General features: G+C 38.0%; 2 protein-coding genes across 2 annotated transcripts; one reads left to right on the forward strand and one right to left on the reverse strand.

The window, feature by feature from the left end:
* The first annotated feature begins 1,071 nt into the window (after nucleotides 1–1,071).
* LOC107036575 (protein pygopus) lies at nucleotides 1,072–8,581 on the forward strand. The gene is made up of 5 exons (XM_015254619.2): nucleotides 1,072–1,409; nucleotides 1,865–2,179; nucleotides 3,517–4,542; nucleotides 5,406–5,551; nucleotides 5,864–8,581. The coding sequence occupies exons 2-5, from the start codon at nucleotides 1,964–1,966 to the stop codon at nucleotides 5,982–5,984; spliced, it is 1,509 nt and encodes a 502-aa protein (XP_015110105.1). The 5' UTR covers nucleotides 1,072–1,409; nucleotides 1,865–1,963; the 3' UTR covers nucleotides 5,985–8,581.
* Nucleotides 8,529–13,822, reverse strand: LOC107036568 (tubulin polyglutamylase TTLL13). The gene is made up of 10 exons (XM_015254609.2): nucleotides 13,618–13,822; nucleotides 13,487–13,565; nucleotides 13,133–13,423; nucleotides 12,422–12,578; nucleotides 12,244–12,344; nucleotides 11,823–12,177; nucleotides 10,351–10,532; nucleotides 10,056–10,278; nucleotides 9,449–9,604; nucleotides 8,529–9,391 (listed from the first exon to the last, which is right to left on the reverse strand). Exons 1-10 carry the CDS (start codon nucleotides 13,820–13,822, stop codon nucleotides 9,017–9,019), a joined length of 2,124 nt encoding a protein of 707 aa, XP_015110095.1. The 3' UTR covers nucleotides 8,529–9,016.
* Between the last annotated feature and the right edge of the window lie 768 nt (nucleotides 13,823–14,590).

A 14,590-nucleotide genomic window follows, 5' to 3' on the forward strand; every position in this document is an offset into this window, starting at 1 on the left:
ATGGAGCAGTACTGGGTATTTTGAAATGAGTTCCCTTTGAACTCGGTCATTTAATTGCTCTTGATGATAATGATGATGAAATTACTCTTGAAAATGAAAGGAAAAAATCGTGAAACTGAGAATTGCGCAATTCTCAACATATTGAAAACTCACGTGAACTTGCGACTTCAACTTCACGAAATTCCTGACAAATATTGGAAACATGTAAAAATCGAGAGATGTATCCATTATTTCAGGGCATTACTTCCTGTCCATCAGATCGTAATATTTTTCATTTGCAGAGAATGGAAGGACTAATTTCTGCGTGGGAGTTTATTATTTTGCTGAATAATAAATCATACCTCCACGTTCCCTATATTTACGCTATTAAAAAATTCACCTGTTCGAGTTGCTGCGATTTTCCATTTTTCTCTTGCGGATAAAAAATTTATTATCCATTCACGTACATGCAAGTTTAATATCAGACTGTTTCAGCGGTGTTCGTAAACAATGTTTGAATAAATAAATTTTATAACCATAGGAACCTTCGTAATAAAATGTATAAAGTAAATAACGGGGACCTCATACGAACAGAATGTACCCTATCCCAAAACAATATTATGATAAAATACTAAAATCCGCTCTCTGCAGTAATTTTTTTTACCCGAGTGCAAACGAAATAAACCGCTTCGTCTGCATTGAATTTGGTTTATGCATGGAATAATTCATCGCCATAAAACACCCGCGCAACTATTGACGTAAACGTTAATACTGTTTAAATAAAAAGTAATTCCACCGTAATTTTATTTTAAAACCAAAAATAGAATTCTAACATAATGTTAATACTTTTTGAAATCGAGAATGCTCAAAAGAACAGAGAACACTCAATTCCCCCCGAATTAAAGGCGCAAGAAGCATTGCAATTCTCCGGTGCACAGAAAAAACCGACTCTGCAATTTTTAAAAAACACGTTCTCCTGCACTGGATCCCGATAAAGCTTCAGGAATGCGCCTCAGTGGCGCCATCTACCCACAGCAATCTACACCAGCCGTCCCCGACGGAAAGTCGTAAACCAACACATAGAAACGCCGAGTTACCAGTGTTCGACAATGGTCATTGCTACCTAAAGGGCTGACATTAAAACTATAAATACGATCATATTTCTACTCCCTAAACATAATCGGAGCACAGTGACTAGTGTAATCAAGCATATTCCAGTGTATGTGTCATTGAAACGTACGAATAACTCCCATAAAATGTATGTGACGCGGAGAAGAAGGACCTGAAGCGCACAGTGTTGGCACTGGACCGAAGTTGGCTAGGTGAAAACGAAACACACAATCATTTCTTGTGTTATTCTTTCACCGAATAATAAGAGAAAACTGTTGGCATCATGTGCATTGGCCTCATTATCGTGCGATAATGCTTTGGTAAGAATTATTTTCATCATTCCGACGATTTTTCGTGGGTGAATGTTGCATTGGAGCCTATAAATAAATACAACTTATGAGAGTGCGCTATAAAAATACGTAGGTTAGGTTGGTTTACGAAGAAAACTGGCATCACTCGAAGCTCGGCCTTTTGCTTTCATTTCTTTTTTTTTCGTTTCTTTTTTTGTACTTTTTTTGTAGATATACGAAAGCTACTCGCATTGGCTTTAGCTTGACGCCATTTCATGCACAAATTCCACATTTATTCAGTTTTCATTCTTAATCCAAGGCGATGACAGAAATATACAAGTGTTGTTTTCATTCTAGAATGGATCATGTTGGATTTTCAATGTGCAATTGGAGGGAAATTGGTGCAGATGGAATTTTTAATTAAATTGTTTGTCAATTGTCAGTAAACATTGTCGTCCATTAATTGTTGTAATTTTCAATTGCAGTGAGGAAAGCACTCTGGATGACAAGAGAGAGCCATAGTATTAACTCTCCCGGCATGATAAAATAAGGGGGAAAATAATAGGAAAAAGTAAGGAAAGGAGATGAGCCATAACATTGCAGGCATGCCACCCTTTACTAGGATGCCGCTAGGTGGTATGGGCATGGGAGTGGGCATGGGACCAAATGCACCACATCCAGAGCCAAATCCCCATCCTCATCCTCCGCTACCACCACCAGCTGGTGCTAATCCTAAAAAAAAGAGAAGGACCAATGCCAATGTTGCACCACCTGCACCACAGCCACCACCGACGGTCCAGGTACAACGATTTATCTGAAATTTTATGAATTATCGAGATGTCTGTCCCACGTTGAATCCCTGAAATTGATTGGGATGATTATGCCAGCGACTGTAGAATGTCACAGAGGGAGATCCTATAATAAATTCATTGGGTGACTCCATCGATTCTCAGGGAATAATGTAGTTTTGGAGTTATTTCGAGGAGTTTAGTAATTAGGGCAAATCGATAGGGGGAGATTCGATAGTTTGCCGTTTTGGATGAAAGTTTATTTTTGGAAGTTATGGATTAGGCAGTAGAAGACTGAGATCGCTGTGTAAATTAGTGCAACTCCAGTTTAGCAGTGAAGAGGGGAATGGTTTAGGGAAAGGGATAAAATAATAGTTTTCTGAGGAACCTTATTGTGGAGAAGATTGAGAGCTACAAAGTAGGTTTCCATACTAATTTTACAAACCCTGTTGGCTGCAAAAACATTGAGAATTGTCATTTTCTTAGAATTCTCTTTTTCATATTGACCCCAGGTTTTCTGTTGACCATTGTCCTCTTTCTATTTTTATTTTACGAGTCTTCCAATGTGTGGTCATTATTTTCACAGGATACTTCAGTGAAAAGAGCTACTGTTCTTGAATAATTAGTTAATTTCATTCTAATCACCATATCGTCCAACTGTCTACAGCTTGTTATCACATTATGATGAAAAAATCGAGTATTCCTTAGAGAAATTCAATCTAATAACCCTTAAAAATTAATTACCACACTTGATATATTCCATAAGAGCTATTTCATTTCGTCCAATCGTCTGCAACTAATTTTATATTATCAGAAATGTTCCCACATGATCTCCCATCAGTCTAAAAAACTACGGAATTTTCCTCAAACCTGAAAAAATCCGAGTTTCGGAAAGTGTATAGACATTCTCAATACATCCATTCGAACAGTTTCACTCTTCGCTGCTGAGTCCTCCCTCCAGAATCAATCCCCAACAAAAGAGTTTCATACCACAAAGACCGATATTGAACTCTCTTCGCATTAATCCATCCCAAAACCTCCCAAAGTGTGTCGATCCACGTGTTGATCCCTCTCCCCAGAGTCTAAAATGCTGAAATTTCGCAATACTCTTTCGCCCATTTCATCACTCAATATCCCGGAGATCTGCCTCGACCTTGCGCTCATCGTTTTGCCCAACAAATTCATCCATCATCGCGCAGCCAAAATGTCAATTTTTCGCCGCTCCCCCCACTCAAACCCCCAACATTCATTAAGCGCCCTCACCAGTATTAACGAAGTGACTTAATAGCACTCCATTGCAAAATCTCCCCCTTTTGACCCCTTAAAAAAAATGATTAAATTACTTTCAGGATTTACTGCCCCCACCTTTGTCGGGTTACGGTGACACAATAGTGGCGAGTAATCCATTCGACGATACGCCACCTCAAAGTGCTCAAAATCCAATGATGCACGGTGGTCCACCGCACATGCACCCCCACCACCCTCACCACATGGGTGGTCCACCTATGAGAGGAATGAGTCCATTGACACCGATGGGTGGAATGTCCCCAATGATGCCCCACAGTATGGGTAACATGAGTCCAATGGGCAATTCACCCATGGGTAATCACATAAATCACATGGGTGGCATGTCACCAATGAGCCATGCACCCATGGGAGGCATGAGTCCTATGAACAATATGGGACCAAACATGCCACCAGGCCCGATGAACAGTATGAACAATCACATGAACATGGGGCACATGGGTAATGCACCGATGAGTGGTCCCCCAATGGGCAGTCCCATGAACAGTATGAACAGTGGGCCCATGGGCAGTCCCATGAACAACATGGGCCACAGTATGGGAAGCCCCATGGGTGGGCCCCTAGGTTCACCCATGAACAGCATCGGTGGAAACAATCACAATCACATGCCTAATGGACCAATAAATATTAACAATATCAACAGCCATATGCCGCCTAACAGTCCACTGAATGGGCCCCCCATGAACAATGTGAACAGCCCGTTGAATCACAATGGCTCGCAGCCACATCCCAATCATATGGGAAATAATCTCAGTAATTTAGGAAGACCTATGAATGGCCCCATGACGACGATGAGCTCCATGGCGCCTAATAATATGAACATGTCCGGGCCCAATTCAATGAGCAATATGAACATGGGTGGACCGCCTATGAACAGCATGTCCAATATGAACATGCCGCATCCTAATCAGATGGGGCATATGGGCGGGCCTATGGGGGGCATGGGGAATAATATGAGCGGGGGACCACCGATGGGACATCCTATGGGGATGGGTGGCAATATGCCGCCTCATGGGTTCCAAGGACCGCCTGGCATGGGACCCAAACCTATGCCGGTTTCTGCGGGCAAGGTCAGTAGACTACCATCGAATTATTATTTCTGCCGCATGCATTGATGACGAATATGCTGCTACTTCTTCAGGCCATTATTCTCTTGTGACTATTGATAATTGGGAATTACGTTCATTGCACTTGTTCTAGTGTGAAATGGTTTTTATGAAATAGAATGATGTAGTTGAAAAGTATTGTTTTGGAGTAGAGCGAAAAGTGTTTGCTGTGAACCGCATAATGGTCTGGAGAAATAGGAACTTACGTGACGTCAGTGAAGTTACTCCCACACTGAGGGAAAAATCGACATATCACAAAAATAATTTCTTAAATAAAGCACATCGCCTACATATTCGAGCAACTTATGGTAGCTTTAGACAAAAATGGGGGCTCTTCGAGCTATAGAAGTGATACGAGATAATATCCCTGAGAAGACAGGGGAAATTTGAAAGATGGAAAAAAGATTATTGCGTTCCTTCGAACTCATTGTGGTTGAGAGCAGGCGACGCTTATATTTTAGAAATATCTGGAATATTTTCTTCCATCAAAATTCTGTATTCATTCAATATGACAGTCTCTGATTCACTGAATCGGAGCTGTTAGCATTTTTCGTCATTTTCTCATCTTCTGAAAGTAACAAAACGATTTCTTGAGGCAAAAAATTCTCACTTTATCGTAAAGTGCACGCGTTCGAGTCAGGAACACTTCACAAAATTCTTACATTGCCCGACTCATTATGCAGAATTTTTATTCCAAGTGAGTTATCCTTAAGAGATGAGACATTTGGCACAAGAAATTAGTTTTGTCATATTATGTTGATATTTCTCTTAGTGCACTGGTTTTGGATTTTTTTTTGTCAGTATTAATTGGAATTTTTCCATTCCAGATCTACCCTGCCGATCAACCAATGGTTTTCAACTCCCAAAACCCAAATGCACCACCCATTTATCCTTGCGGTGTATGCCACAAAGAAGTACATGATAACGATCAGGGAATCCTTTGTGAGTCTGGCTGTAATTTCTGGTTTCACAGGTGAATTATTCACTTTCAATTAACGATTATAATCTGTTACAAAGATAGTGATTTTACCTATATCAATCTATTCCGAATTGTCACAAAAAAGAAAAATTATTCAATAATGAGTCTATTTCTTTGTGCACATTGATCTATGAGAAGGAAGTGTGAGATTTACATTGTTGCATACTCAGCAAAACAATTGATCTTGACCTTTCGATTCCCTTCATTTACATCATAATTTGTTAAGTGACTCTTGTTTGACATTTCGTCAAGATAATGAGAAAAATATGACACTAATACATTGAATTTTTCCTTTTCTGTTAACAGAGGATGCTCGGGGTTATCGGAAGCAGCCTTCCAACTACTGACGCAAGAGGTTTACGCGGAATGGGTGTGTGATAAGTGTTTACAATCTAAAAACATACCTCTGGTCAAATTCAAGCCATAACACCTCACAGTTGGTCGTTCCACAGACACGCAAGTGACACATTGTTAAAGTTTATTACTCTATATTACACACTTTTAAATAAGAATAAAAAAGAAAATTGGAGATAGAGGAAAATTCGTGTGCAAACAGCACTGAACTCACGCACTTCACTCTCTGAATACTGGGCAAGATAATCGAGGAAATTGAAATAAAAACAACAACATGAACCGCCCCTGGGGCATTTCAATATGGAGCCTACGATGTTTGTTAATGACTTTTAGCTTTAACTTGTTGAAAACTTAGGATATTTCGCAGCAAGTGCGAGTAGGCCACATTACATTTACAATTGGAGTGTAAACATGGCTCAGAAGCTGACGTACACTTGCCAGATTTTCACTCTGACACTGTAAATTCAATTTTCCTCCCAAATTAAATGAAATACCTTTGACCGAATCTTGCGTCGCCGACAGATCTCCGTTAGCTCGAAAATAAAAAAGAAGAAAGCACCCTGAAAATAACGTGACAAAGTAAATTGTAAAAAGCAAATACGAAGAGTATCTTCGAGTCTTTTATTCTAGGATTTATTGTCTAATAGTTGATCGCCAGGAATTCATATTCCAACGGGTGTCTATCTGTATAAAATAACGCAATTATAGAACCCAGAGAATAATTGGTACAAAAAGAAAAGCGTAAACTAGGATTTTTTTCTTTATCATTCTTCTTTTGGCCAAAACAAATTATTATGATCTGTGATTTTATTTCCATTTTAATTGGACGCTATTGAGAATTTTTTTTTCTTGTGTGTAAATCCTGTATTTTTAAAAGTATACACTGGCCTGTACATCAAATTGTATATTAATTTTTCATTGATAAATTGCTGATGCAGTTATTGAAAGATGATAATAGCCTAAAGGTCGTTCTTAATTTTAATTTTTTTTTCTCTTTTTATCTGTTTATTTGACGAGAGCAAAAACAGTTTCTTGCCAGAATTAATTCCACTGAGAGTAACTTATGTCTTTTTAATAAAATGAGTATGAATTCATAAAAATTTTCGTCGAGATAAATTCCATGGGCAGCTAGGCGTGGAATTAACGTGTTCACACGTAATTGTACAGGATTTTTTTCTTTATTATTTCTAATTAATAGAAGATATTCTACGAGAAAAATTAATGAATAAACTAGTTACTCATCGTTTTATTGATTAAGAATTATTATAGTTTAATCATGCGTCATTAAAACAAATAGATATTACAAGAAACAGGATCCCATATATATAACATAATGCTCATATTAGTATTACAACGAATAGACTATCCATTGCCAAGTACTTTTTTTTACGTTATTTTATTTTATTTTCATTTGTCGATGATTAATTCGATTACTTCAGTCGTATGAAGCCATCCGATAGATTTTCAGTTATGAAAAAACATTGAAGAATAATTACAATTAACTGAATACTGAATTCAGCAGGATAACATCACAAAACTCGTGTATTAAAAATTTTGTATTATTTGTACAAACTATGAAAAATGATAAAAAAAATTATTCTGAAATTTGAATACTTCTAATGATTCATTTTTACGGGTCACAGAGCCTAGAACAGGAATATTCGAACACGTTTTTTTTACTATAATATGCAATGCAAATGAATATCGATGGCACACCACAATCTCATGTAAGTTGTACATATTGACGTCACTATTTTCTACGAAAATGTTCTGATCAATGAACTTGTGAGATACATTCACGCAGGTGTAATAGGTATGAATTGTTTCACAGGTTTTCTCTGACTCGCGGCGTGTTTATCGAGTGGAATAACCCCTTTACTAACCCGCTGATAACAAATCATTTTTTTAGACGAAAATGTTTCCTCATTTTTATGTCAGACAGATACGAGGCGAGAAAGTTTCAGTGTCTCATTGTTCCTTTATTGTATATAACTAATTGATCATTTCTCCGTTTGATGAATGAAGAAAAAATAAAACGGAACCTAAAAAAATTGTGATGTGGAGATATTCCGGGATATGTGAAGCCCCGGATTCAATTGATGGGGGTGAATGTAAATAAAGCAAATCAGATCCTAATGTAATGGAACATGGAGTTCATGCATGCGTTTCGAGTAAGCTTTGCATTGAGATAATTATTCGACGAAGAGAAAACATATTAATAATTACACATTGGTACTGTATAAATGATATTAAAGGCCTGATTAACTTGTACGTATCACAATATTTCCTTTTAATAATAGGTCGAAACACAAAAGGCAAAACTTTTTGAAATTTCTGAAGATATCCATCTGATTTACTTCGAGAATTTGTAAAAAATATGTCGAAAAAAATTCAAATTTTTAAAGGAACGTATGAACTATCATGTTCAATTCATATTGATTGAGCCAGTGACATTATAAACGGCAGGAGGAACCTATTAACTACGTCATATTATTATCATATACATCTATATATTCTTCACAGTCACAAAAAAAACTAATGGAATAAAGATTTTAAAAAGGCAATTAACAAGAAAATTAACCCGACTCACAACAAAAATTGTTCATAGTTTATTTTTTATCATGTGAATACAAAAATATATATCAGCAATAAAGGTTGTTATACATTACAGATCCACTGTATGAATTTGTGAATTCAATCTGTACATGAATTTTCACGCGTATATAAGAATCAAGTTTTCAAACTCAATTTGGAATTTGAATGTCGGAAGCAAATACGGGAGTAGTTCACAAGAGGTTCTTGTTGAGCGTCAGCTTTATTTATTCAGACCCCCTCAAATCATCCGAAGGAGGGAAGTTTTAATGGAATATCTTGACGCTCAGTGGAATAGCACTTGGTTAGGCATTATCTTCAAACCCGGATACTTGAATAATTTTTTTTGTTGCTTGAAGAGAAAGAGAGAGATGTCAATTTTTCCAATTAATTACAATAGAACTAAAGTATAGAGTAGAAATGATAAAGTTACAGAAATCACTTGAAGTGAAATTGAAAGAAAGAGTAACGCAGTAATTCATTTGAAAACTGTCAAGGAAATTGTCGAAACGTTCAATCATAGAAAGACGTAAATTTTTTCCTCAACTTCTTACTATTTTTCCCCAGAGCAGACTGATCCCGCTCCCCACGGATTGATTCCAGTTGAACTTCGATCTGACGTCTCTGACTCACTCCACCACTCGGATAAGACTCGCTCCTCTGACCCAATTTACCATACATCCCATATTTTTTAATATCACCAGGTCGAAGTGTACCATTTTTCTTCATAGCCAAATAAATCTCCTCGAGTATCCCATGGCTCTTTATCAAGAAATCCCGCTGGGCTAATGAAGCAACCCGCTCACGCTCCTCGCTCTCACTTATTATTTCTGGTACGAAAGACGAGAGGCTGTCCGCCCTTGGCACATGTTCCCTCGACTTTTTCACCTGTAAATCACATTAAATTCAATAATCCAGTTGATTGAATTGTAAAATGGGATTTACCGCTGGTGTCAGACTCGATCGCCTGGATATTGCCGAGTTTGGTTTGTTTCTAGCTGACGTTGAGTTGATTCCCCTTGTGCCAGTGGGACCCTCCGTCTCCAACTTCGAATCCCATTTCGATACCATCCGCTTACTCTCCTCCTCCCTCATTCTCATCTGAAGATGACAGACAAATTCAAACTATTTAATTATTCCCCAAAGCTTTTTCAACTCTTTAAGACCTATTTAACAGACGTTTGAGTTGAAAATTATATCGGTAAAATATTTAATATCATTAACGTTGCAGCATCCACTTCATTTTCCCTCGAGCAATTGAATTATCTGCGATAACGAAACAGTTAAAAGCACTGCTCAATGGCATTTTCCATTACACCCCCTCAATTTACCCTAAAATACTGTTCGAGGTTCATAATCTCCTTAATGGAGTAGAGTACGTGGACCAGTTGTGGTCGCCCCTCCTAATCCAGTTTCCGTTAGTTCAATAAATTGGTGTAACTAATAATAAAATGGGGGTTAATGAACTTCTTGAGTGATTAAGGGGCCTGTATTAATCACGATTGAATGGATATTTTGAAAGTTGAGAAGTTGGTAATTTCGTAAACGTTACTGTTGCCTCTTCTCGTTGGAGTTTTGAAGCTTCCTCTCGTGCCCTCGAGGCTGCTGTGTCCTGGAACATCGACGTGTTGTTCTGTTTGAAGAACGCATCGTATTTCCTGCCGCTGTCGCTGGGGTAGACCCGACGGAAATTACCCATGTGCTCATCCTCCCACTTGCGATCCTCCTGCAGGGATTTTTCTTCCACCTTCGACGGGCCTACAGTATCGTTCACACTACATTAAATTTTCACAATACTTATCATTTGTGAAATTTTACTTGTGGGGGAGAAATTTCGAAGGGGGTACCTGGGGTCTTTGGAGTTGATTCCCTGGAGCAATCTGTCCCGCACTCTTCTTCTGTCCTCCTCGATTATCTTCCGCTTGTCGCAGTGGTGGAGGTTCAGCATGTTGAATGTGTCCATCAGCAGGGACTCCTTTATGTCCTTGTCGAGCTGGGCGTCTGTGTGGAAACTGGGCGAGTGGTTTACCTGGCAATTAATATCATTGTTTGGTAAATTAAAGGGAATGCAGAGTTAACTAGCTAGAGGTCAAGAAGTAAACAGGGAATCGGTCTGAATTCCATGCAAACTGTTTTGGAAAGCACTGATTATTAATTGTCGCACTTTGGCGACGTTTCGATCAAAAGACAAACTCATCAGGACAAAAACTCATTAGTTTTATTTCTCTGGAACGCCAAAAATACAGAAAATCCCATTGAAAAAAATCGGATTAAAAGACTTCATAAATTATTCATCCAATACAATTACAACACTGATGTTATCTGGATTTTTAGTATTGCAGAGAAATCAGATGGGTTTTTATTCTGATGAGGACCTCGAAATCTGGAGCCAAAGCGTCGACAAAAGTGCACATCATCTGTCATTAAATCGATGCTTTTTTCAATGACCGAAAGGCCAATGAATTTTGTTATCATTAATATCTGCAGAACTAATTTGTCTAGAGAGGAATGTTAAGAGATTTTTTTTGAGCCGATCAAGTTATTTTCAAGAGAGGTCCTCTGATAAATTTCTCTAAATTATATGCAAATGCCCGGAGAAAAAAGTTTGTTTTTGAAGGTATATCCATAATTTTCAGGGATTCTTGACACTGTCACTGAAATCTAGAGCGAAAATTCCTCCGATTTAGAATGTCCAAGATCAGGTCACTAATTACTGACAAAATCTCTCAATTCCGGAGCTCCTCGTCAAATTTTGGAAGTAAGAAAAAATTCAATTCTTTCGAATTTCTCTACGCATGCAGTCCCCATTAACGTATGAATAGCTAAACGGCGAAAATTATGGAGATATATTGCCTAGATGTCTTATGATAATTAATTAAAAATCAGTCGTTTCTGCGGCCAATTTTTCGGTCTTGGCGTCACGAAAGCGGTCAGGTAACGTTTCATTGGCCGAAAAAGAAGAGAGTGGGGAGTTGCCGTCCTCCATTGGTCGAGGCGCACCTCAACATTGGGTTAAGTCGGCCCGAGCCACTTTGTGATTGGTCCAGCACTCGACCGTCTGTGCGACGATTAGACCTCAGTGCTTTCAAAGCGTTCGAAATCTTCAACTCTTAACAATTAACTATTAATTAATTAGCAATATCCCGAACGTTTGTGAACGTAAAATGAATTGTTCAGGTCCCAAACTTGAGATTAGAAAATTGAAAAAAATTCATTCAGTTCCCTATTGATCCCTAAAAACATTTTTTCTCGCTTTGTGTTTGAAGCTCATCTCCTTTGTCTATCCCCCTGGGAAGATCATATGTACCGACATGTTTACCTCCAATAAATAGGGCTTTAGCTTCCAGTCGATTAGGATATCGAAGCCTAAGATCTCGAAGCAGGCGTAGATGAGGTCATGAGTTGAAAAACACGTGTTGTAACTGTGTTTCAATATCGGATAAGCAGAGAGCACGGTCTTGACTATAACTTCATCGATTTTCCTCCACAACTCATCGATATCCACGCCACCAGATTGCAAACTTCTGTTCAGAGTGGATATTTTTCGTTTACTTCCCATTTCTTCATCAATCACGTACAATCGACTGTGTTTGTTGACCGAGTAATTCGTCAAATGCATGAACACGTTTGAAGTGTTGTGGTTCGTTGGTTCTTTGTACTTCCTCGTCGCAAATCTATAAAATATTCAACGTGTATTTCCTTGTTATTCTTGAGCAATTGAGGTAATTCAAGGTTTTAACCTTGCGAGACCATCGTTGTACACGTAAATCCGCAGAGGATCGCAGGAAGTAATCAGAGTATAAACACGAAGATCAAATTTGTATCCATCTATCAAAAAGGGCTGAAGATATGAAATGAATTAAAGCAAATGGTAATTTCGTGAAGGGAATGTTCAACTTTAAACCCGTTCGGCATTACTTTTGCCACGTAAACTTGACAGATCATTCGCTCGTAAGGTTTAACTTCTTTCAAGTTCTTCGTCAAGTATATTCCTCGACCCTGGCAGCCGGTGTCTGGTTTTATAATGAATGTTTTGGATCGACGCGTTCTTGCGTAAGCTGCTAGATCCCCATAGCTAGAACAGGAATTTTGAGAAATGAATAATTTCTCGGTCTTTGCGAGTTATTCATCTGTTGACGGATACGTTTCACGGCAAAACCGATGCACCATAGAAAGTTTCAGAATTTTGTGGAGATTTCCAGAATTTTATAGGAAATAATGAAATGGTAATAGAAAAAAACATAAACAATTCTCAATTACTTTTTCTCAATTACTTTTTTCAATTCTTATCCTCATTTCAAATTCATATATGACTGAAACTTCATCAAATGCACTCGTGAACAAATCATCATTCATTAAAAAAAACAAGAAGAGAAAATTATTTCTCTTTGCATTGCATATCAAAGAATACATCACGGAAAATTCAAAAAAAATTTCGAAAAAATTGTAGAATCCTCTGGAAAATAGTCAAAGGATGCCGCATTCTCTCATTACCTCTGGGAAATTTCAGGGTTTTCATAAAAAAAAATCCAACGAAAATCTCGAATTTTAATTTGTTTTTTTTACTCTGCCTAAGCAACGCGCCTACTAATTTTATAAACCAGCAAAAAAATTTGATAGCAAACTCACTCAGCCGGAAGACACCAAGTCTTCGGAAAGAAATTGTAGTCCTTGGGAAACATTCTGAGCATCCGATTGAGATTTCTCGCGAGTAGATCTTTCCTGCATATCTCAGTCATCCCTGGGAAGTGGTTGACCTTTTGAAATCTCCTCATATCCTTTGCTCTCTCGACACTGATACTCAAATCAGTCCAGTACAAATTCCAGGCACTGCCCTCAGTCACTTCTCTCATGCCATATAACGCCGCCACCCGTCTCACAACCTCGTACTTGCAATTAGTGGTACAAATCGATAGTAATCTGGAGTGAAATTTACGTTAATTAAAATAGAACTTTTAATTGACATTTTTCACCTCAACTCACCTCTTCCTTCTCTTTCTCGTCTTGGGTGGTGCAATGTCACCTTCTCTCTTCTCCTTTGACTCCATATCTCCACGTTTCCCTAATATAAATTCGTTCTAATTTCCAATAATCAAGCATCATTACTCATTTACCTTTGATTTCACCCGTGTCTCGACAATTTTCAACGCTAAATTCATTCTTAGTGAATACATTCTCCCCACCACCTCCATCACAAAGTTTCACGATGCTGGAGTTATCTGTCTCGGTGGATGAGTCGCTGTCATGATCGCTGATAGATTCAATCCCATGATTTTGATTCTGAACAAGACGTTTCGTGTTATCCTCAGCGGTGTTCATGGCGTGGACCTGGTCGCCATTGATCGGGCATCATTCGATGCCTCAGGGAAATTGTAAAAAACTACTCAGCAAGTTTTTTTTAACGAAAGAAACTCAATAAACGTCACAATTTCATTTTTCTTGTTTTTTCCTCAATGAAATGAAGTTGTTTACTTTGCATTTTGACATTTCTGATGTCTTTCCCAGACGGAAATTTTTCTCGTAGTGTAACAATTAGTTAGAATTTACAGTTCATAAGTGTATCCGTTGATCGGATAAACTACGCAAAATTGGAAATTTATTTCTTAGCAAATCTCATCCTCTCAATTTTGATTGTCAATTGACATTAGTTGCAACGGCGTTACCGATGATAACTGCATAACTTGAATAAATTGATAAACACGTGGACATTTTATCTATCCTTTGTACAGACATAATTCTTGTTACCGTGTATTCTCCTTGGCATTTGCATGCACACTGAATAGAACCCGAGAACTACATAAGGGACATTTGTGAAAAGTGGTGTTATAATTAGACTACGTCACGACCATGGCCACGTTATTACGCGTACACCCCCTCTTATTATTCTAGAATCACGGCATTATACCCAAAATAGCATCAGGTGCATACTGTACCAGTTACCGTTCTTAATGTTACTTTGTTAAATATAATTACGTACTGTTATTCCTTTTTTCCTTCTCAACTCTCTCTGCATGAATGCCTGAACAAATAGTGACAACGCACTGCTTCGTACTGTTTATGGAGTAATTAAAAATGAAGTCTGTTTTT

Source organism: Diachasma alloeum, unplaced genomic scaffold (genome assembly GCF_001412515.2).
Source record: "Diachasma alloeum isolate Michigan unplaced genomic scaffold, Dall2.0 Dall_scaffold_00176, whole genome shotgun sequence".
Lineage (NCBI taxonomy): Eukaryota > Metazoa > Arthropoda > Insecta > Hymenoptera > Braconidae > Diachasma > Diachasma alloeum.